This window comes from Dipodomys spectabilis, unplaced genomic scaffold, assembly GCF_019054845.1.
Source record: "Dipodomys spectabilis isolate Male_0828 unplaced genomic scaffold, ASM1905484v1 ptg000006l, whole genome shotgun sequence".
NCBI classification, from domain to species: domain Eukaryota; kingdom Metazoa; phylum Chordata; class Mammalia; order Rodentia; family Heteromyidae; genus Dipodomys; species Dipodomys spectabilis.
Window position 1 is genome coordinate 8,443,158 of NW_024870683.1, and position 24,636 is coordinate 8,467,793.

At 48.1% G+C, this 24,636-nt stretch overlaps 1 protein-coding gene across 7 annotated transcripts in view; it reads right to left on the minus strand.

The window, feature by feature from the left end:
* Positions 1-823: 823 nt before the first annotated feature.
* The window catches only part of Pax5 (paired box 5), a 174,595-nt gene continuing 150,782 nt past the window's right edge, over positions 824-24,636 (minus strand). For all 7 annotated transcript variants that reach the window (XM_042696458.1, XM_042696430.1, XM_042696450.1 and 4 more), the window contains 2 exons: positions 5,827-5,913; positions 824-2,083 (listed from right to left, as the gene is read on the minus strand). In XM_042696458.1, coding sequence (XP_042552392.1) covers positions 2,007-2,083; positions 5,827-5,913 — 164 coding nt within the window. In that variant the 3' untranslated portion in view covers positions 824-2,006. The remainder of the gene's footprint in view (positions 2,084-5,826; positions 5,914-24,636) is intronic.

A 24,636-nucleotide genomic window follows, 5' to 3' on the forward strand; every position in this document is an offset into this window, starting at 1 on the left:
TGTGGAGACTCCACTTTGCTGAGCCTCCATTTCCTCTTCTATCCTCCTGCTTCATAATCATTCTGAGGGACAAATATTTGGGGGTGGCCAGAGGAGGTCTGTTCTGTATCCCTACAAGGCTTCTCCAAGCCAGGCCTCAGTGTCCCTAGGGGGGCTGACCTGGGTCTTTTGAAGGTTCTTCTAGTTCCCATCCTCAGGGGATCTTGCTTCCCATTTGATCTTAACATTAGCCATTGCTTACTTAGAAATAGAGGACTTGCCCTGGACCAGCCTGCTACAGCCCCAGCGCCCTGGGAGTAAGGAAGAAGGGAAACAGTTGTTAGGTGACCCTGCACTACCAAGGTGGTGAAGGCTCAGAAAGGTAAAGGACCCAGTCTGAGGTTCTACAGTAAAGCAGAGATGTGGCCAAGATAAGACCTGACAGGCCTGATGATCCAATAGCCAGCCTCTCTCTACCCCGATTCTCTGAATAGACACCAGGGACATTGTCACACAGAGATAACTGAGCCCATTGTCATTGCTGTCATTCCAGGGGTTTGGATAAAGTTGGCAAGAGAGTCTGCACAAGGAACAGAGACCTGAGGTGGAGAGATAGGGGTGCCTGGCACTCCCATGTCAAAACCTGTCCCAGGTCATACACCGGTTCCTCACGGCTTGTCATGACATACCCCTATGAGGCCGTACTCTGTCACCCATATCTTCCCTGGTGGCTTCCTCTGGCCAGAGTCACACACAGTGACCCTCTTGGTCCCTTGTACCAATGGGTAGCCCTGTACTGTGTGAGGTGAGGTGCTCCCCCTCCCCCCGCCGACACCACCCCAGGCCCAGCACCCCCATACCCAGCTACACACTCAGCTCCGTGGGAACTGGGAAGGCTGGCCCAAGAAACAGCTCAGGAGCCCTGGCTGATGCCTGTAGAAAGCTATGGTCCTTGGTGCAGGGGAAAGTCCTTTTTGTCATCACTGTCTGTATCACTGCAACCGGCTTGCCCAGAATCCACTTGCTGGGGTCCTGTGGGGTCGGTGAAGTATCCATGATGGGTATCCAAAGTGATTCGAGCCTGCGCATGCCCCAGAAACCATTCCAGTTCAGTTCAGTGGCTCCTGAGGCTGAGGATGTTGGGAGAGCGTCAGACCCCCTCCTTGGCTGGATCAGATGAACTCCCAATCCCACCCAGCCTGACAGTCAAAGTCCATGATGCCATCAGCACTTGGATGACCTCTTATTTTTGAATGACAGAGAACCTTTCAGATAGTTCTCTTTGAGTCCTTCAGTCTGGAAAAGAGCAGCTCATGCTGCAGTAGCCCCAGGGAAATGGAGTCTGGAAGCCTGGGCATCTCCCCTAGGTATATTCTTCTGGGTGGAGGAAATCTCTGGGGAAGCTTGTAGCCCAATGAGTCTCCTAGGCATTACAGAAGTAGGGGTGAGCAGGAGGCTGTGGTCCTCAGTCTCAAGGACAGCTTACAAGCTCACCTGACAGGGACACCAGGGCAGAGCGGGCATCTGTACACAGGTTGAAGCTGTCCTGCGACACACAATGAGTACAGGATCAGGATGCATCATGGGGCGGGCAGTCTGCTCAGTGGGACCCTCAGCCCCACAGAGAAGCAAGAAGGTATTTACATAGGTGTTGTTGAAGCAACAGAAGCTAGCTTTCCTTCCCAGGCTTGTGGTACCGAGATGAACAGTTGGTCAGATAGCTGGGGGACTGGCAGGCTGGGCTGGGCTCAGTGGTCTACAGAAGAGACTGTTGGTTTGTGGAGACCTTGTGGCCATTTAGAGAAGCTGATCAATCGACTCTTGAAACGGACAAGGGTCCAGAAATCCAACAGCTTTACCATGGAGCCCAAGTCCCGGGCAGGAAAGGGGAGAGAGTTCAGATATGCAGGGCAGGGGTACTTGTGTATGGTCTTGTGGGGCCCCCCTCACGGTTGGGTGGGAGGTGGGAAGCTATCTCCCTCAGTGATATGTGTCATAAGTGCTTGGCGCCTGCCTGGCTCCAGTGGTCAGTGACGGTCATAGGCAGTGGCGGCCGCAGGTGGGGCAGCTCCTCGGGCAGCAGCACTGTAATAGTAGGGGGAACCTGGAAGAAATAAGAGAAGGTACTGATGTTGGACCTGGGGTACTCTGTCCCCCCTTCTGCCCCTTCCACCCCTCACCCAGTTCAGGCTACTGTCTCTTCTCATCAACATCTCTGTCCCAATCTGTTTCCTGAAATGCAAGTCCAATCCAGGGCTGCTACCTGCCACCTAGAGCTGGACGGCATACTGGGTCCCTCAGGTCTAATCTTCCCATCTCATCTGCCTATTTCTGTAAATGACTCACTGGACATGGCCTCGACCCTTTCTGTGATGTCGTCTGTGGCCATGTCCCTGCTAATGTGGCAGAGCTAAGAAGTTGTCATGCAGACAATCCTGTGATCCACAAAGTCTAAAATATTTACTACTGGTCCTATGTAGAACATGTTCATTTTAGGCAGCAGCTGGGACCTGACCTGCCAGTCATACACCACTTGTTTGCAGAGACTAGAAGCTTCCTTCCCCAATTGAGGTGATTCCAGATTATTCAGAAATCTCACCCCCATCCAAACCAATGTTTGTGGTTCTCACAAGTGTCCTAACTGGAGACTGAGGTAGGGTGTGTGGTGGGGGGGGGGGGGGAGGGGGGAGGTGTCAGTCAGGCCTTACCACTTCTTGGCTGTGACACCTTGAATAAGTGACTTTACTTGCCTGAGCCTTAGTTTTTCCATCTGCAAAAGGGATCGCATTGGAGTGATTGTGAGAGGATATGAGAGGACTTTAGAAATGGCCTCTTTCTATCTGTGAGCTCTGTGTTGTCCCACAACAATCCTATCAGGTAGGAACGATTATGGTCTCTATTTTATGAATGAGAAAAACGATCCAAAGAGAAGGTAGATAGTGTGAGATGAGGTGGATAGAGGCTCTCAGCAGGCACAGCCTTCCCTCCAGACTCCCCCTTTAGCAGATTCCCTTTTGTCCCCCGTCCCCCTCTGGAGGGCAGTGTGGCCTCAGGCAGCAGTATGGTGGCACCTCCATACCTCACTGTGCTATACTGTGCCTAAGATTTCCCCGAGACCAAGTTGCCTGCTGCTGTCATGGTCACCTCCTCAGCAAGAGTCTTTCTCTTCCTTAGTGCCAGGGAACAGCCTGGGGACAGTCACTCCCAGAGTAGCTGCAGCACCAGCCCCACATCATACATGAGAATGGGCCCAGGAGAGAAGCGCACGGGTAGGGGGACACCCCTGCAGGACAAGGCCAGGCCCACCAAGGGACCTAGAAGAGACAGGGAATGGATGGAGTGTCTCCCAGAGGCTCCCTGGCAGGCTCTCCAAGCCCCCCACCCCAGCTACCTCTTACCCTCAGCTCCGGCTCCCCAATGGTAGAGCCTGATCTTGGCCAATCCAACCAGTGGCCTCTGCTGAGAGTTTGTATTTAGCGTGAAAAATGAAAACATCACCTCACAAAGCACTCTGTCTTTCTGGTGCCCATTAGGCTTCCAGATAAAATAAACTTGTCCTTTCTTCTGTCATTTTTCCTCTCTAATTCACATTATCATCAATTTACTGCTTGACACAGTCATTCCCGGCTGGCTCCCTCTCTAATCCCTTTAAGGCGGCCACAGTCGTTCCCATTTTAATCCTAATTGACCAGCATGGCCCTCTCAATCCACCAGCCCTGTCTACCCCTCCTGCCTCTGCAGCTCTATTGCCAGGCTGGGGGCCTGGCCAGAAGGGGACCCCGAGTGACAGACATCCTGGCTGGGGAGGGAAGTTGTCCAGAGTCCAGTATCCTTGTCCTGCACTGGATGGCATTGCCAGGTTTTGCCATATTAGGGAAGGAGCTCTCAACCAGGCTGGTGGAGGTGAGGTGTAGGTAGCTTGTGCCGGGCTGTGGGAATAGGAGCCAGTGATGGGCAGGCTAAGTGATGGGTCTGTGTTGTGTGCATACACACACCCATGCACACAGCTCTTCCTGAGTGAGTGGGAGCACCACAGACCACTGGAAAGGATCCAGGACCCCTGCAAACCTCCGTCTGGTCATAGAAATCAACAATCTAGCTTTCCCGGGACTGACTCTTGTAGGATTCACTTAGTCCAACCCCAGAAGAGGGGAGGGCAGCCTGGTAAATGCAAATGGGCTTAAAGCTATTTGCAAGGCTCTGGTTAGGTGAGCCTGGCTCTCCTTATTTTCAGGCAAGTGGGATCACTGCAGGCTCAGGGTGCAGATCCTTTGCACCTGAGTCAGCTGAGATGACTGGCTAACAGCCTGCCTTCGGTTCCTTAGGTTGTGACCTTGGGCAGCTCTGGGCCCTTCCTCGTACTTGTGGCTGGAAGTTCTGGTGGGTAGGGACAGCCAGTGTTGCCTCGACCCAGCTTCCCCTGCAGTTATACTTAGGCGTGTTTTGTGGTTGCTACCAATTCCATTCTCTGGTGTCTGACCTTGATTGAGAAATAAGCAACAGCAGGAAGAAACCTAAGGACTCCATTTATTGGCAAGCCCTGAGTTGTCCCGTATCTATCTGTTTAGTCTTTTGGTAGATTCTGGGAAACCCCAATCTCCCTTATAAATCTGTTTTGTGCTTACACCACCCAAGTAAATTCTGTTCTGTTAAACTGAATCAGCCAAGGAAAGTAAGAACCATCTCACATGCTTGTATGAATACAGGGTCTGGGATCAGAAGGAGGTCTCATTCTGCCATTTCTATGCTGTGTAACCTTGGGTGAATTAATGAACTCTTCTGAGCTTCATTCTCCTCATGCATAATCTTCACTCTTCTAATCTGTAAAATGAGCTAACTCACATGAAAGGCTTAGCCCAGTGCTTGGTACAACTGGAAAATGGTCATGTAGACAAAGGGATTGAGTTTTGATTCCTCTTCTTCCTCCCACACTCTGGTCTCCTGAAAGTCCTTGAGCACCTCCCAGTACAGACACACCTGTATGAGGCTCCCCCACCCCTGCAGCCTACCCAGAGCCTGTGTCTTCCTTACATGAGGCATGCAGCCCAAGCCAGACCTTGGGGCAGTGAACAGCACCACCATTAACTTAAGCAGCAAAAACCTCAGATGATTGGCTGGTTCCACCCCTCAGGTAGTGAGTGACGTCTGTAACTCTGACCTCTGCTTTAATCTCTTTTAGCTGGTAACTGCCAGCTAGTTTTACATAAGTTCATGTCAACAAAACAGAAGTTTCTTTTTAGACTACTAAGGGCTGGTTTTATCCTGTTTTGTCTTTGGGAAAAGGGCCCCAAAAACATTGATAATGTTCACAGATCAGACTGGCACCGTCCATGGACAATCTGCCAGCTTGAAGCTTGGAATTGGGCACCAGCTGGTGGCCTTGGCCAATCTTCAACCACAGGGCAGCCAATTTCCAATGGAGGGTCTATAGCAGGCATCACTAATCAAATACTGGGCTTCAGAGCCCTTAGCAAGATGGCTTTTCCAGCAGCGACGACAAATCAATCCGGAGTTCTCACCATATTTAAGGATCCTTAGGAAATATAAGTTATTTGTGGATGGACATTTTTCCTACCTTCCTTTTTCTCCCTTAGCACTTTTTCATTCTCTGTTCCCCTTCCACATTTTCCCTCATCCACCACAACATCTCAGGGAGGGATAAGGACATAAGAAAAGTCTAAGTGGCATTTACTGCCATCATTGCTCCCCAACACTTCCCATATTCTGTGTAGCTGAAGCTACTCACTCCATAGCAGTGACTAGACTTTAGGATGTTGGCTCAATGAGGTGGTCCAGACAGGATGGCTGATAGGTTCAGAGGCCACACAGGCCTCTGCCAGTACTCACCAAGCAGCCCCGGGTTGGGGAACCTCCATGAGTCGTTGTATGAGGAATACTGAGGGTGGCTGTAAGGACTCCCAGAAAATTCACTCCCTGCAGGTGGTGGGTGGAGAGAGAAATAGTCATCAATGTCAAGTCAAGCTCACAAAAGACCTTGAGTCCCAACCAGCTTGAGTGCCTATTGCATTTGCCTTCTACATGACCCCCGGGTATTTTTGGTAACCAATAAAGGCATTTCAGAGCCACATTCCTATTAAGTGTTCAGTTGGTTGACGCTTTCTACTTCTTCCCCAACACCTTTTGCATTATTGAGGATGAAAATTAGCTTCCCATATGGACACCATGGAGTTACCGCATGCCAGGTGTTCCCAGGGGCCAACCTCTGACCCATCTTACAGGTGAAGAGACTGATGCTCATGTATACCTGATGCCCAAGGACCCTAAGGTAGGCTCATTCATTTCCATGACTTCCATTCTAGTCTAGCCTATCGCACTGTGAATCCTAGAGTGGCCATGCCTGGGGCTTCAGTCCAGTTGGAAAGATGAGACACAAACCAAGACCTCTGCCTGGGGGCGGTGCAGGTGGCATTCTGCTGACATGAAGAGATAGGCCAAAGGGCCAGACACACAAAAGAACAGTGGACCAGAGTTACCTTGGCCTTGGAGAAGGGGCAGGTGTTAGTGGCTCTAGGTGTACACAGACAGGAGCACATGCCAAGGTAGGGAGAGATGGGGTGGGTTATGGGGGACTCTGAAAATAGCTATCTCTGGCCAAGTGGAAAGAGGAATGGGGTGCTCTCTCTGGCTCTTCCCTGGGTATATAGCAGCCCTAGGAGAGTCTCTTTACTGCCCATCCATCAGGGGGAAGCACCAAGTCTTACTCTTCTTCCTTCACTGACTTTCTCTCAAAGAAGGCAGGGCTAGCCTTTCTCCCCTGTGGCAGCAGGGTGAAGGTGGACTCAGAGAGCAAGCTTGGGCCCATTGATGTCTAGGTCCCCTAGTGCCTGGCAGACAGTTTGTCTAGTAGAGGCTCTGGAGTAGGGGCAGAAGGCTGGGTGTTGAGGGTTTGGTTTTGTTTGTTTGCAGAACTGGGGTTTGAACTCAGGGGCTCATGTTTGCCAGGCACTCCCTCCCCCCCCCCCCCCCGAGTGATTTTCTGAAGCTTGTAGGTCCTTTCCTGCTGGACATGATAGAAATCATTCAGCCTTAGGAGGCCACCTGCAGCCCAAGCATGACTCCACTATCCTCTCACGAAGGCCTCTAAAGGCCAGAGGACAGGAGCTCCCAGAAGTGACCAGACCAAGAGCCACATTACTTGGCCAGGCAAAGCTGGAACACTGAGGCAAGACTGAGGACCAGCCCCCAGCCAGCTTCCTCTCACCTCCACAGGCAACCATAGGCAGAGTGCGCACACACACACACACACACACACACACACACACACACACTCCTGCTCAGGCCTCTCTGGGGGCCACTCCCAGCCTGACAGGCTGAGCCTTCCAATTCTCTGTTTTTTATGCCTCAGTGGTCAGGGTGTCAGGTTCTGGCGTGCGGACGGAGAGCATGGTGACAGTGCTGGGCCGCACAGCCAGCTTCGACGTATCCATCAGCGCCACGTGCCTCCCCTCCTCAGGGGCAGGATGGGGGAGCAGAGAGACAGAAAAGCCTCAAGAGGGGGACGGAGCCTTCTGCCCCTTTTCTGAACTCTGGGTGCCAGTGGAGCTGCCCAATCAGAAGCACTTCCTGATAGTGCTGTGCCAGGGCCTGGGGGCATCAGGCTACCTTGGCTAAGGCCATCTCTGTTAAAGATATTTGCTTCTGCTAGCTCCAAGGTCACCTCTTCCAGGAAGACTCCCTGGTTTCCAGCCCCTGAAAGCACAAGTTACAAGTTCACTAAGCTGGAATGAGTTGGGCATGTATTTGTTATTCATCTCCAAATTGGCACCGGCTCCTGCATGCCTGCAGAGGGCCATCCACAGCTCCCAAGTGTTATTCAGGATATATGCGCCTAAGTTGGGGCCCCCACCATCTTCCAGCCTGTCTAGCCTTGCAGTATCAGGTGTAAAGTTGTCAGATATCTCTTCTGGGAAACCCCCTTTCTTGCTCCTTCTCAGGCAGACCCATTCTCCTGTATCACCCCTAGCTCTGGATTTGCCCTGCACTGAATGGGAGTGCTCCATGACATGGAAGTAGATGCTCAATAGGTCATAGGAAATACTGTGGTTTCCTGAGACTCAAACATCCCCATGGCTCTCTCCTAGTCCTCTTCTAGGCCTCATTCAAGTAGACCTTCCCTGTGGGGCCTGCCCTGACCAATCTCTTCTTCCTGCTATAGTTCCCTCCATAGAGTATATCACATGCCAGCCTGTCTTATTTATCATGCTCATTTTGTTCTCCTGCCTTGTCCACTAAGCTGTAAGCTCCTTGGGGCTACAGAGCTTTACATGTTTTTATCTGCGTATGTTCCTAACTTCACCCCAAACTTCAGCACAAGGTGCGGGTTCCACAGACAGGAAGGAAGGAAGGAAAGAAGGAAGGAAGGAAGGAAGGAAGGGAGGGAGGGAGGGAGGGAGGGAGGGAAGGAGGAAGGCATGCTAGGCTCTGCTAGGTCATACAGTATCACATTACTGAATCACGCTTCTCTAACTTAGGTGACAGCTACCATAGCTCCATTATTAGACCCCATAGACAGGGGTGTATTGCATACCTGCTGCATACCAGGATTTGAACCATTTTTTCCAAGTTAATGCCCACATCGGTAGAGGAAATGAACCACCAGAACACTCTGTGGATATTCTCAGCGTTATAGGGTGATGGGTGCCTAAGGCCTCTGTCCTATCATCTCCAGAGACCTACGATCTAGTCCATTTATCTGGTATGGACTCTGAGATGGTGCCTGATTATCAGAAGTGCCATACACAAAGCCAGCTGAATGTAGGGAGCCATCCCTCACACTATAGATATTAGAGACAAGGTCTTCACCAACTAAGGAGGATACCTAGGTCTCACCAAGCCTGGTCCAAAACTAGCTGGGAAGTGACAGACTGCCTGAGTTTAAGACCATGTCTTAATTGGACCACATGAGTCTCAAGGAATCAGGAAGAGGCTGAAAGCAAGGGCTTAGAGCCAAACTATATAGGTTCAAATCCTGAGTGTGCCCTTTCCTAAATCTGTGACCTTACAGGTTACTCAACATCTCTGTGCCTCAGTTTCCTCCTCCATAAACTAGGAGCAATGAAAATGGCTATAAAGACTGCATAAATAGGCACATAAAGAAAGCTCAGCAAATGTCAGCCATGATGACAAAGATCCTTTACTTATCACCAAGTCCTCCTTAGCACCCAGAATCTCGTTTAATCCCCTGGAAATCCCATGACACTCATTCACAAGATGAGTACAACTGCCTGTATCTCAAATGTAAGAAAATGGTCCTGTGGAGCAAGGGACCTAGTCCAGGTCAGGCTCCTGTCTTCTGGCCCATGATTCACTTACCTTATAACACCACTTTCCTACTCTGGGCCTCTGTTTCCCCATTTGTAAAAGCACAGTTTAGACCAAGTGAGTTCTAAAGGCCCTTCCTGTCACTAAGCAGATCCACTTAGCAGACACGGGCCTTCTCTGTGCACTACACTGCACCTGGGTTCTTCAGGTTTGGGGCTTTAACGCTTTGCTCCATTCATTCAACACACCACTGTCCTCACATGTGAGGGCACTGACTGCAAAAGCAATTCAGAAAAGCAAGGTGTGCCTAAGCCAGAGAAGGTCTGGGGGTGAGGGGGGGACAAACTGGTCTTGGAGGATATTACAGAAGAGCCTAATACCAGAGGAAGGTAGGCCCTCTAGGCTGAGCAAAGACCTAGGGCTGTGGCTGAGCCAGGCCTACCATAGGGACCCCAACAGAGCACAGCAGGTGTGGGACAGGACACCAGGTATTTTTTCCCTTCAGGGCTAAGACTGACTTAGCCGGGGCTGCACCACCCCTGAGCACCAGCATCTGGTGCACAGGCTGAAGTGGGTAAGCCGTGTCAGAAAGACCTGCCAGTGGCTGCCACCATAGTACCAGTGAGAGGAAACAGGGCCCACAGGAGGACAAGAGCAGAGATGACTCACAGGACAGAAATGGAAAGTCCTTGGTTCTGGCTTTTGCTTTACCACTTGAACTATACACCTCAGCCTTTTTTTTTTTTTTTTGCTTTAGTTCATTATCAGATAGGGTTCACACTTTTGCCCAGAGCTAGTCCCAGACATTCAATCCTTCTACCTGTGGCCTCCCACATGACTGGGATCACAGGCATAAAGTTCTTGTTGGGACCTTCAAAGGTACAGCCAGCAGGCCTAAGAAAAAGATTGCACAAAAAATCCTTTCTTCAATGACTTTTGCACAGTGGAAAGAATGCCATAGTCCTCATCTCTCCCTACTGACTTTTCTATGTTTTGGGCATCTCTTAGAAATAATAACTCCTGGAATAGGAAACATTTTCTTCAAGTGTTAGCAGGAAAACTGTGAGGCCTTCCTGGAGTACCAGCCTGAGCCTAGGTGACTGGCACTCAGGGACCCCTCCATCTAAGTGGCACACATCACAGGAGCCCTCCTTAGACACAGCTCTGGAAGCTACCTGGAAATAGTCACAGGTAAACCCTTAATAACTCTTTCAACAGGAAAACCTATGTGGTAGCCTTGTCCATGCTCATTCTCCTTGGAGCCAGGAGGCAAAAGGTTGGGACCCAGAGGTCTCTGAGGGAGCGCTGCAGGCCTGCAGTTTGCATGACAAGCGGGCCCCATGCTTAGTAGTCAGCTACTACTACCCTACTCTACTCCACTCTTCTCCACAAGCTGCTATGTGGCCTTGGCCAAGGAATTGAACTTCTCTGATCAGAATCTCCTCATCTTGACAATCAGTCTAATAAAGATGCTGTTTGACAACGGTTTGAATGTTCCTACCAAAACTGAAGTTTAATCTCCATCATGAAGTATTAAGAAGATGGCTACTTAATCTGACTACAATATTCAGAAGCAGAAACTTTTGGAGGTAAAGTTAAATGAGGCTATAAGGGTAGGATCCTAATATATTGGGACTGTGTTTATTTTTTGTATCATTACAGAACATTCACCACCTTGGGACTTAGCGGAAAGTGCTCACCAGCAAGAAGGAACTTCTGATCTCAAAATTCTCAGCCTTCAAAATTGTGGCTGAATCAACCTTTTTTCTTCATAAACTACTCAGTTTATGGTTCTCAGTCATAGCAACAGAAAAAAGCCTAAGGCATCAAAAGACTAGTGGGGTAATATCACTGGACGGACACAATTTCCTTCTTTCTCCTTACACCATGGAAATTGGGGAAATTGGGGAAAAAGAGAAAAGGAAAGAGCCTCCTTTATGTACCACATTGGTCTCTAAAAGGAATTTTACAGCTTTCACTGTGTTCTTAGATATGGCAGAGGAAACCAAGACCTGGGTGTAGGGCTAAGGGTACAGAGATGTAGGTGCTATGGAAGGATTCAAACTAGGGGGACGGAAGATGCAACTACCCCATGATAATGGTAGTTTGTGTATAAGGCCATCGAAGAAACATGATGCTCAAGTTTCCATTTTAGGCTGTCTGGCTACCTTCTGCCCTATCTCCCATGCATTCAGAAATTCTGCTATATACTTGCTGTCCTTTGAGTATAGACTGTCCCCTCCAAAACTCATGTGGAAATGTGGATGTCATTGTGAAGAAGGGATGCAGAGCCTCCAAAAGCTGATGAGGCCAGGAAGATAGATACCATTTGAATGAGGGGGGAAACCGGAGGAAGCCAGAGGAAGCAATTGCATGGGCAAAGGCAGGAAGGAGGGACCAGATGGTGGGCATGAGATTCCAGAGCACAGAGGACTGGGGATTCTCCTCAGCTGCTGTCAATAGGGCTAAGAACAGAGGACTAGTGCCCTTTCAGCCTTGAGTCCAAGGTCACATCCTGGGGGCACTCAGCCTTTAGTCTTTCTCAGAGATGCCCACTCTGGAAAAGAAGACAGAAAATAGCCCTTAAAGTCACATAGACCAGGCTAGGTCATTTGTAAGCTGTGTGCTCCTGAGTGTGTGGACTGGCCTTCTTGCTTCTCAGGGGAAGGAAAGCCCTCCCCCTTAAGCTTATGGGGAAAACTGAGTGACATCATGGTTACAGATGGTCTTTACAAAGTGTGTGTAAGAGGATTTGAACATTCTTCCCATGGACTGTAGAGAAAATGAACTCAGCAGGGAAGAGGGAGGCTTCCCCAGGCAGCCTTCCCCAACAAAGTGTCAGAATTTTAGGGAGAATCCCTAAAACCTAAAACTCCCTCATTCAACCATCAGATTGGCCTGTCACATATCTCTCCATTCCTCCAGCCTGTTATTTATCTTATTGTTTTTGGACTTTTGAATAAACTGTCAATCTTGGTGTACTTTGTTTTCAATATATCATTAACTAAAGTTCATTATGTGTTTAATAAACAAATTTTTCTTTGTAAAAAGTACACATAATGAAATGCACAACTGTAAATGTATTGTGACTGTATTTTGACAAATAGACCCAGATAGTCCAAATCTCTAGCAAATCACAAAACATTTCGTGTTCCCCAGAGAGGGTGGGGGGAGGGAAGGAGGGAGAGAATTCTCTGTGACAAACAAGGGGACCTGTTCCAACTGGGAACCTAGCTACATGGGCTCCAACCTCCCGTGGGCACAGAACTCCAAGGTAAGCAAACAATCCAGATCCCAATTGCCAAAAGACCAGCAAATGGAAGTTTCTGCAAAGCCACTAAGTAGCATGAAGCCGGGTGAATGTTCTTCACTGAAAAGAAAGTAGAGGTTTGAAATCTAGGATAAATGTAGGTAGGCTTTGCCCAAACAGCATTGTTTAACTGTAGAGCTAACTGTAAAAACCATAAAACACTAACTAAAAATAAAACAAGGGAAGCTGTGATTTTAAAATATGTGCTGGAAGTAGCTGCCCATGACTTGGTAGGGGCAGGAACATACCCAAATCAGAGGGGCCTCCAGTTTCCCTTCACTCAAAGCTCAGAGATGGCAAGAGAGTCAAAGTGTCCTAAAACCCTCACAAGTGACAGGTAAACGGGCTGAGCGTAGCTCTTAATTAACCCAAAACGACACCTGCCAGATGATGGGGATTTGCGAGCGCGCTGGGGGCCGACCCCATCTACAGATGGTGGGCTCCCACTGCTGCTCCAGACCTCGGCCGCTGTGATTAACATAAGGAAAGTCTTTCAAAGTGACTTCGAAGCCAAGTTCTTTTTCTGAAGGAGTCAAACAGAGCTTTGAGAGAAAAATTTGTGCAAGGGAAGAGGAAGAAGGAAAAGATCTCAAAGGGGCTGTGTGAGTTCTTCTTCCTGATGGCTGTGTAGAACTGAGTGATACTCATGTATCTGTGGGTACGCGGTATTGCTTCCTAAAACTATTCATGGGGAGTGTGATTAAAACCATGGCACCACACGTAGGTACGTACCATCACACATACACACATATAAATACACATACACCAGTAAGTACATCATTACATTATATAATATAAATCACATATATACAGGCAAGTCATATACCTATATGTATATACAGGTATTTATATAGAATAATATGAATACCATATGTACGTGGACAGGTGTGTAGATATGTATGTATGTTTGCAAAAACATAGGCACTGGATTCTGGTACTCAGCCAAAGCCTCTCTGAATGTTCTTGAGCAGCTCATTTTCCATCAAGCCTCAGTTTTCTCATCTGTCAAAGTGGTATATATGGAAAAGACCTCCAGGAGGCTTCTCTTTGCTGTCCTCCCTGAACTTGCCCTGAGCCTGGTCCCCTACAGGCTGCTCACCTTCCCTCACTCCATAGCAAGATCTTCCCAGGCTCCCAAACAGGAGATGAAAACCTGAGCTCAGTAAAGGTCAGCCTTGTCAACCCAGACAGCCCAGCACACCATGCATCGATCCACCGCTGCAAAAAACCTCTTCTCCCACCAGCTCAGCCCTTCAGAAAAACAAGGAAGAGAAAAACCAAGAGAGAGGGCAAGCATGTGGGAGAGAATGCACAATGTATCTCACTTCCATTCTCCCCAAGAGCACAGACTTTGAGGCTGAATGGCAGTTCTGGGTAGGTCACAGGGTCACAGGGTAGAGGAGACCAAGCCTGAGCTTGACCCTGCCACTGGCCAGCCAGGAGGCCATTTAATGGTCTTTGTGAGCCTCAGTATTGTACTCCACAAAGAAGGCGACTGTGTCCACTTTCTGTCTCCATACCTGTAAAAAGCCAAATGCAAAGATCCCCTTCTGGAATTCACTGATACATTATAGCACCTCCACCCCATGCCACAGGTCACATCCCCACTCCATCAGCTGATAGTCCATCAGAGGCATGAATGCCCTATAGCCACAAGCCAGCAAGTTAAGTCTACTTTCTTGTTCTTCCAGACTGACTTCACATCTCTGTACCCTGTCTGGCCTTTGGAAGCATTTCTGCCTGAGACTCCTGATTATCTTACAGCACCCTTTGAATAGTTCTGGTCTCATTGTAATCTACTCTCTTGTTGTGGTCATATTCCAAAACTCTGTCCCATTCTGCCTTCATCTATGCTAAGCAAACAGTGTTTAAGATTATCTCAGTGGCTCTCTGCAGCCTCAACAGGGTGCCAGATAACACATGATTTGTGTATATGTGGGTATGGCGAGGGTGGGCCTAGAACTTGGCATCTGACTCTTAGAGCATTGCAAAAACTCAGTTTCATGTAGTCACAGGCAGCATGCTTATAAAGGCCAGAATTCAAAATACATCATGCAGGTAGTCAAGGCCCTTCAGAGTTTGCCATACACAGATCTTCCCAGACATATCTACTGACCCATGCCACATGCTATGTTCTAGGCTCTCATTCAACCTACAGTTCCCCACGCATGCTCTGTAGAGCCATTGGAGGAGGAAATAGCTCCATCTGCATGTGCTGTCTCCTTCAACTGAAATGCTACTGTCTTTCCCTTCCTCATGTTCAATCTTCCAACTCATCGAGACCCAGCTATCACACTGCCTCCTCCAGGAAGCTCTTTGGACCAGCCATCCCCACTGAGAAAATCCTCCACTTTTCCCTGAATCCCCAGCCCCAGGTCCATCACTATACTTTCTGGCTAGACTAAGATCCCTTTGTGATCCAACTTTGTTCTCCTTACTGTTGAGTCTGTGGCTCCTCCTCATGGGAAGGAAACAAAACTAACCTTCAGTGATCAACTGAAGTCTGGGCCCTGTCCACAGCCCACCTACTATGTCCAACACATAGCCCTTAAGATGTTCCTTCTCAGACAGAACGAAATGAGTCATTTAGATAGAAGAATCAGTGAAACAGCAGTCCTGAGTAGAAGCAGGAGACAGATGCAGAGAGAGGGAGGAAAACACATGGAGGAGAAGTGGCCTAGATCACAGCAGGCCTACCATGGGTGCTCTCCTGAGAGGCTTGGAGGCTCCCATCCTAGATCTTGACAGTCCTCCCTGCCATGTAATGACAGCACTAAATTTAGCTCACTCTCAAAGAGCATAGAAATAAAAATAATTCTCAAAGAAAGGAGAAAAAATATTGGTAGTTGCAGCTCAGAAAAGAACAAGGTCAGACTTGGAGAGCAGTATGGAGGTTCCTCAAAAGACTCCACATAGAGCTCCCCTATGACCCAGCAATCCCACTTTTGGGCATTTACCCAAATGACCACAAACAAGATCATATTAAAGCTACCAGCACAACTATGCTTATCACAGCATTATTTACCATAGCTAAGATATGGAACCAACCCAGATGCCACTCAGTAGATGAATGGATCAAGAAAATGTGATACACACACACACACACACACACACACACACACACACACACACAAAATGGAATTCTATGCCTCCATCAGAAAGAATGACATCGCCCCATTTGTTAGGAAATGGAAAGACTTGGGAAAAATTATATTAAGTGAAGTAAGCCAGGCTCAAAGAAACATAGGTCCTATGGTTTCCCTTATTTGCAATAACTAGAATATGTCTGGGACAAGCAGAAAAGGTCAAAAGCTATGACCAAAAACATGACTAGATAAGATGATGTTAAGCAAAATGAACCCCAAGATAGGGACACAAGTGATTTTTTTCTTTCTTGCTATTGTTTCTAATGTATTTATAATGTACCATGTGATTTTTTTGTTTCTTTGTATGTTCCTCCCCCATGGTAGAACCCCTTTTTTCACTGTATTTGATGTCAGTGTCCTGCATCTTGTATATACACTTCTCTAGCTTGGGGAGGGGAAGGGAAAAAACAAAATGCTTAAATAGGGATACAGGTTGACCCATTGTAACAATGAGATGTACAAGACACTATGTTGAAAAATGAACTTTACAATTTAGGTGGGGAGGAGGAGGGCAAGGGCTGGGGAGTGTAGTTGTGGAGGTGGGGAGGGAAGGGAGGGTAGGGGGTAAATAAAGGAGGAGGTAACAATGCTTGATAGGAAATGTACTGATTACCTTGCTCATGTAACTGTAACCCCTCTGTACAGTATTTTTACAATAAAAAAGTATTAAAAAAAAAAGAAGGTCAGGTAAAAGAAAGCTAGGTTAGAAAGTTGGAAAGGTTCTAATTTTTTTCCTAGGGACTTTTTTCTGTATTTACTTGGTCATTGGAAGATGTGCAATCTGAAAACTTCCTTTGTGTGACCAGACTGTTGCTAGAAGGCCCTCCTCTCCTGGGGCCTAACCTTCAGGCCCTAGGTTTCATAGTTTGGCTGAAATAACGCTGACATAATCTTGTGTTCATTTCCAATCAGTATAACAAATACCTGAGATAATCAACTTAAAAAGAGAAAAGGTTTGTTTTGATTCACAGTTCTGGAGGTTCCAATTTATGCTTCATTGGCCTGGGTGCTTCTGGGCCCATGGCAAAGCAGCACGTCTTGGTGGAAGCATGTGGTGGAACAAAACTGCTCACCTCATGACCAGGAAGTGAAAGAGAAAGAAGAGACCCAAGTCTCACAATCCCCTTCAAGGCCATGCTCCTAATGACTTAAAGACCTTCCACTAAGCCCAACTCTGAAAGGCTCCATCACTTCCTAACAATTCCATAGGATAATGACCAATGCTTTCACATATGGGCCTTTTGAAGAGGCACTCCAGATCTAAACTACAGCAGTTCCACAAAAAGAAAATCCCATTCACACATCCATGATGCCTGTCTAATAAGCTCACAGGTTCTATTGTGACCAGCCCCAGATGGATTTATTCACACTAACTGTCTGAACATACTTGTTTTGTTCTACTCATAGCAGCTTTAACATTGGAGTGAATGATTAAGATGGTGGTGTAGGGGAGAAAAAGATTCCCCCACCACACACACACAACGTTGTATGATTCCTGATAGACTGCATACATGAACTTGGGAGACATTTACATCACATCTCTGATTTAGAGAGTACCTTTTACTTCTAGCTGACCATGTGGTAATGTGCTTTGCTTGGGCAATCCATTCTATACATCACTTACAGTGGTCCATTTCCATTCAGAGTTCTGTGCTGGCCCTGTGGAGGGCACAGTAAGATGAGCCCAGTCCACAATCCTCTAAGAAGTATCTCTGGTTCAATGGTGATTCTTGGGCCCAGAATGAGACATTTGGGTGCTAGCAAAGGATGAAGTAGATCTAGAAGCAGAGTGGAGGTTGAATTTGTCTGGTAATGAGAGCCAAGAGGGCTTCTTGTAAGAAGTGCCTGTAATCTCAGCCTCAAAAGGCATTCAAATGTTCTCATTTTGTGGATTCCAAAATCTGTCCTTGTATACCTGCTAGTCCAGGCTATATTTTGAAGAAGTGAAGTGTGGCAGAAAGTCCCAGTTTAGCAGTATACAGGGTGCTCTAGGCTATAGATTGGGCACTGAATGTCCTCTCCAAAATTTATGTGTTAAAGGCTTGGAGTTCAGGCTGGCATTATTGGGAGGTGATGTGGACTTCGAGAGATTATGCTTTGTGAATGGCCCTCAAAGGAGATTGTAGGGCCTTGTCCCACCATCCTCCCTCCCTCCCTCCCTCCCTCCCTCCCTCCCTCCCTCCCTCCCTCCCTCTCTCTCTCTCTCTCTCTGCCTGTCTCTCTGTCTCTGTCTCTCTGTCTCTCTTTCTCTGTCTCTCTCTGACTCTTTCTCTCTCTCTTCTATCTCTCTGCTTCCTGGCTCATGATGTAAACTGCAGTACATATGCCTACCTGATGTGCTGCCCATGTCAAAGACTCAAACCAATAAGGCTATCCTATCCTGGATTTGAACCTCCAGAACCATGAACTCAAATAAACCTCTTTTTTTCCCCATAATTAGACTATCACAGGTATATTGGTTTAGTAACTTGAAGCTGATTTAAACACCTAAGATAGAATGGGCGTAAGATCCAACTTTCTTTTCAGCTTGCCTCCAGTTCATGTATGACACTGGCTGATAAACCTAGGAACTCTGACAGTTCTGCACCACATCATGGCTTTTACAGCTAATTATTAAAAGGCAAGTTTGATCTTCTGCACAGGTCCCAAGAGCACAGTGGATTCCTCACTGTTTTGACAACTGGATGGCCATTAACAGCTCCTGGACTTAAAGCCAGTTAGTCTTAGTTATAGTCAATTGGTACCTATTTGAGTGGCCTTGGAAAAATTACTTTACCTCTTCCCCAGAGCTGTTCACCTGACGTGTGGCTATTACAACACTCACAGGGCTAAATTAAAATTAGTGTAAATCAAAGAAAGTCCTCTGTGAATTAAAAAGCATTATAAGTGCAAGGGACTAGTTGACATTTAACTTAGTCCTTGGCACACAGTAGGTGCTTTGTGTGGCTGTTGAAAAAATGGATATACAGGTGTTTTTCTCATATTTCAACAAGTGTCTAAAATTCATAGTCAGAAGGGAAACTTCAGACTGTACTAGATTTTAGGCATGTCCCTTCCATGTTCACTTAATTTTAGTTTCCCCAAATGGACAATGGTGAGGTAGGAAGAAGACAAGATTGGTATCTGGTGTTTTTATAGCTGAGGAATATTTCTCAGCCCCTCAATATACAGTGACACTTTGCTTGCTTATTATACAATATATCCAACCTCTACCTTTTAAAACTTTTCCATGAATACTTGTATGTGTGTATGTATCTGTGTGCTAGTCCTGGGCTTGAACTCAGGGCCTTGGTGCTATCTATGAGTTTTTTTGCTGAAGGCTAGTGCTCTCCCACTTGAACCATAACTCCACTTCCAGCTTTTTGCTGGTTAATTGTAGATAAGAGTTTCCTAGACTTTCCAGCTAGGGCTGGCTTAGAATCTCAATCCTTAGATCTTACCCTCCTGGGTAGCTACAATTATGGGCATGAGCCACAGCACCTAGCACAAAACTTAAAAAAAAGGGAGGGGCGGGGAATAGACCATTTCTAGCAGACTTATTGTGAAGCTAAAACAAGTCAGCAGCCCCCATATGCAGAAAAATTGCTCTCTAGCTCAGGTTTCCGATAACATTCCCAGGACCCTCAAGGACTCCCCTCAGCCAGGGCCAGCCCACAGGCCAAAGCCTGTGGCCTTGAATTGGTCTGTTCCCTCAGAGCAGCAACAGAGCCTCCTTGTCAGGAACCCCCCAATGCCCTGGCCTGGCTGGGCTGGCATTAAGGCCTGAGCATCCTGCCGCTGACTAATGAGACAGGGGTGAAGGTGTCATACCTTGCTGGGAAGTCACAGTGCTCATCCCGACCTGCACTGCCTGCCATCAAATTTTAATGCTGCTGCTGACATATTTATGGAAAGCCTCACCAAGTGTTTGCGAGGAGACCAGACAAGATTTACCTCCACAATTACTACCACAATGTGTGGCTTCGCTGTGCTCTGGGAACTCAGTGCATGGAGCCCCCAGCCCCACTGCGCCCTGAAGAATGCACTCAATTCTGTACACCTTTCCTGCCCCCAGCATGCAGGGCCCAGGAATGGGAGGCAGAGATGAATCAGACACGGTTCCGGTTCCTGCCCACGGAGAGCCCACAGTCTGCAGGAGGGTGTTGCACACACATAAATTACCTGCATCCCCAGTGGCAAGAGGCCAGTGTGCTGAGACAGAACCAGAGGCAGCCTGGGGCCGAAGCAGGGGCGGGGGGATGCTTTCCTCCCATCAGAGTTAGGGTCACGAAGAAAGCCAGAGATCAGGGGTTCTTGGGCCCATCCAGTTGCTTTGGATCTCCTGGCACTCTTCCACCGTGGAAGGGCTCCCCAGAGGTTCTCTATGCCTCCATTGCTGGCTTCAAAGACTCATTAAGTAGCCTCTTCCTTCAGTCTCTTGGGGTTCCCTCTCCCAAAGCTGTGAGTGGAATGCGCCCACCTATTCTGCTCACCCCTTCTCAGCATGCCAACAACTTGCCTTCTCTTCCAGTTTCACCAGTCCCTGCTGGAGGGAGGCCAGCAGGAGCAATGCTTCCCGGGCTGGGTTGGCAAATGGGGAGGGGGGAGGAGAAACACATCCTGGCTGTGTGTGAACCACCTGCAGAGCTTTAAAACTCCAGACCCCAGGCCACTCCCCAGGCTAGTTCACTTGGATGTCTTGGGGGTGGGACCAGTTTATTTGTCCAGAAAATACCAATGCACAGAAACTGTGAGAACCAGAGTGCAGTAACCTAGCCTCAGTGAGTATCACCTGCCTTGTCCAAGAGCTGTTAGGTGTACAGCATCATGGGTCCATCAGAGCCTTACTGAACCAGACTTGGGAGATGATACACAACTGCTGTGAAGCTTGGGCGAGTACTGAGCCACCTTCCCAGCCCCTGCAGTTCCATTTCTATCACAAACTCATGGTAGTCAGATCCTTCCAAAGTCCATGCCTCAGTTCCCCAAGAGTGTAAGGAACGGGTCCACCCCGAAGTTGGCTGTGCTGATGAAAATCCCTCAGTGCCACTTACCCGTGTGCCTGCTGTGACCTAGCTGAGAGGCAGCGCTGATGGGAAGAAGCTAGAGGGAAGGGGGAGTTAAGGGGCCAAAGAGGAAAAGTGAAGAAGCTTTCTGAGCATACTGGGGTCTTCATGTTGGGGGGCTTCCCTTGATGCTAGGTGCTTAATATCTCACAGTTCCATACTCATCTACCAGATACGGCTTCAAGACCCTGAGGACATAGCCCTGAGCAGATCTGACTACAGTCCTGGCCCTCTTAGAGCTTATGCTCTCATGGTACAGTTAGACATTAAGTACCCTGAGTGAAAAACAAACATACGCTATGCTGCATAGTGCTAAGGAGAAATCAGCAGATGATTGAATAAATGTTAAGGAGGAAAATTTTTAGACAAAATGGGTAGAGATGGCTTCACTAACAAGATGATTTTGAATCAAATACCAAAGGAAATAAATGAGAGTTCATAATGTGAATATGTATGAAGAACGCTCCAAGGTAGGGAAGAGCAAGTACAAAAACCCTGAAGCAGGAATGAGTGAGGTGTGCTGGTAGACCAACAAGGAGGCCTGTGTAGCTAGAGAAATAGAAGTAGGAGGGAAGAAGGATATAAGGTCAGGGAGGGAAGTGGTTAGGGGAAGTCAAAGAAGGATTTGGCCTCTACTCTGAGAAGGAGGGATATGATGTGAATCAGGTTTAGTCAGGCTGCTATGCTGAAAATGGATTGTATAGCACAAGGTTGACAGGGAGAAGACCCAGGAAAGCCACTGGAAATATTTATTGAGGGACTGACCCATCTACAGAGTAGAAACATTTCACTATTTGGGACCTGATGACACAAGGCTTGGAAGTGCCAGTCTGTGTGAGCATACAAGAGATGGTCAGCTAGCCAAAGCCAAGGACTTTGAATCCAAGTACCTTGGATTCTAGTCCTGGCTATGTATGACCTTGGCCCAGCCCTTCCCTCTCTGTAAGCCTACCACAGAAGCAATGTAAAAAGTTCAGTAAAGTTGTAGTGAGGATACCGGAGAGCTTAGATATGGAAGCTGGGTAAATCAAGGCAGGTGTGAGCAAGTGAGGCAGCCTATTGGTGACACACAGAAATGCATGGGGCAAGGTGTACCACTTCTCCACTAGAGGGAGCCAGTAGTTCTCCCTCAGCAGAAATGAAGTTTGCAAGATTTGGCCTTTGTCCAGAGAATGGAAGAAGTCCCCAGTGTGGTGCCCCAGAGTGGGAACGGATGTGTCCCGTGAGATGTGGCAGGGGTCCTGTGGTTGGCAGGACATTTTCTCTCTGGAAAGCATCTGAGGCTATCTAAGGGGTGAATGCATCCAACCTTGGATCATTCTCTTTCCACAACCCAAGTAAGTAAGCCAAAGGGTAAGTGCAGACAAAAGACAACCGGGAAGGGAAAAGCTACCCATGGCTCAAGGTTTTTGGCTTAAAGTGTGCAGTCCCATGAGTCTTGGTTCACAGCTCTACGTGCAAGTGTGCATGTATGTGTGTGTACAAATGTGTGTGTGTGTGTGTGTGTGTGTGTGTGTGTGTGTGATTTCTCTCCTTGATCCACAGGTCCCTGAGCATGTGATCTGGATCAGGTCTGGACTGAGTGGCCCTATGACACAGCAGGAGCTCAAGCTCATGAGCTCGTGAAGTACTCAGAGTCTCTCTTACCACTCCATTTACCTAAAAGTTTAAAAGGCCCAAGATAATCTTAATATAGACAGAAGGGAGAGTACAAGCATGTTGGGATAACTAGATTGTTTACTGTACAAGAGCAGCCATCTAATTGGTCAAACAGGGACTGGGATTCACTGTACTCTTCACTCACAATACTCCGAATCCTGGCACCAGGCTGCACTGGAAAGGACAAGATCCTGAGAAATGACCATCTAGGACAGCCCACAGGAAGTTCTGAGTACCAGCAATCCTTCCCACAGTAGCTTCTTTATTGAGAATAGAAAAACAGTTATAGTCAATCCTCAGAGTCAGGAACTCCTGCACCCATCTGGGTTCCCTTCTTTCAACCTGTATTTATTTGGTACCAAGAATATGCCAAGCACTGCAAGGGGCACAGACCACTTCCAGATGAAAGCATCCTGTTTCTCACAGCAGATGAAGCTCTAGAAAGTGCTGTGGTTCACATCACTAGGCAAAAGTATGAGCTGGCTCGTGGCCTACTGCACTTTTCTTTCTTTTTTCTTTTTTTTTATAATATATATTTTTTATTGTAAAGGTACTGTACAGAAGGGTTAAAGTTATGTGAGCAAGGTAATGAGTCCATTTCCTATGGAGCATTGCTACACCCTCCTTTTTTCTTATTCAAAGAGCTCTGAGACTAGGGGTGTAGCTCCGTGGTAGAGTGCTCACCTAGCATGTACTGAGGCTTGCCAGAAGAATTTTTAGTAGTTGAAGATCAGCCTGGGCAACATCATGAGACCCTCCCTACAAAAGCAGGGAGAGTGGACTTGGAAAGGGGACTGGGCTCTGTCTTGGTGCTGTAAGTTACAAGGTGCCTCAACTGTCTTCTCTGTGAACCACACCCACCTCATCACAGGCAATCATGAAAGGCAGTGGAGCTGGGAAATGGAAGAAATTGGCTCTGGGATGACACAGAGAAGTTCTCAATGTTGCCACTGCTATAAAGAAGACCAAACAACTCAGGAAGCAGAGATAGGAGGATCTTTTGGCCCTAAATCAATGTTAGAGACTCCCATTTCAACCCAGAGGCTGGGTCTGGTGGTGTGCACCTGTCATCCCTGCTATTTAGGAGGTGTAAGTAGAAGGACTGAGGTCCAAGGTCCAAGGCCAATCTGAACAACAACAAAAAAAGAAGACCCCATGTGAAATATGGCTAAGGCCAAAAATGTCTAGGGTATGGTTCAAATGGTAGAGTCCTTGCCTAGCAAGTTTGAGGCCTATATACCAACCCCAGTACAAAAAAAAAAAAAAAGCCAGCAAGATTGCACCCAGGACAAAGGTACAGAATGATGCCTGAGGGAGAGGCTGACCTCTCTCAAAGCCTAGCAAACCAGGACATAGGAGGTTAGCTGAGTTAAGTCCTGGCCTCACATGTCCCAGCCTCTTCTATTTACCAGAGGAAATCCATGCAAGGTCCCAGACAGCAAGGTCTAGTGGAGGAGGGAACTTGATCCTTATGTATGTGCAAGTGGGAGAAGGTACCCCAGCGTCTCATGGGGCTACTCACAATTCACCAGCTGGGAGGGTCCCTATGTCCTGGCTGGACTCTGAGTCAGGGGTTAGCTACCTCTCCATCCTTACTTGCTCCCATCGCCCCAGACAGCAAGGGCTGGTGGGCTAGCCTCTCCCCCACCCCCCCCCCCCCAGCCCACCTGCCTGCCTGCTTCCTCTGGCCGGCCAGCATGGTGGCAGGCCTTGCCTGCTCCCTGGGGAGCCCGCTGCCAGGCCTGATGGCGCTGACGGAGGGAGGGAGGCCGCCAAGCTGTCAGTCTGGAGGTGCCCCTCAGAGCCCCTCCTGGCTGGAGCGAGGAGGGTGGGCCGGCGCCAGAGCCAGGCTGTCAGGGCCTTCACAGAGACGAGGCCGGAGAGGCGCTGCCTGACAGCTCGCCCACCGAATTAGGACCATTTGCATGCTAATTTCCAGCGCTCTAACGGGCTGGCAGGCTGGCTGGGGTGTGTGGAGTGCGCAGAGAGAGGCTCACCTCCTGCCCGCCCCGTGATGGAACAATGCTTGACTGATCTAGCTGCGTTAACGAGCAAATTATGGTAATTTTGTTATTACAAATGCATAGAAATTTCCAAAGCAGGCAACCATTCAGGGTAGCTCCCCGCTCCTCCCTGCTCCTAAATATAGAGCCCCCTGTTTGTACACATGGGCCTGCTACCCACTTCAAGCAGATTTCCAGGGGTCATGCTTCCT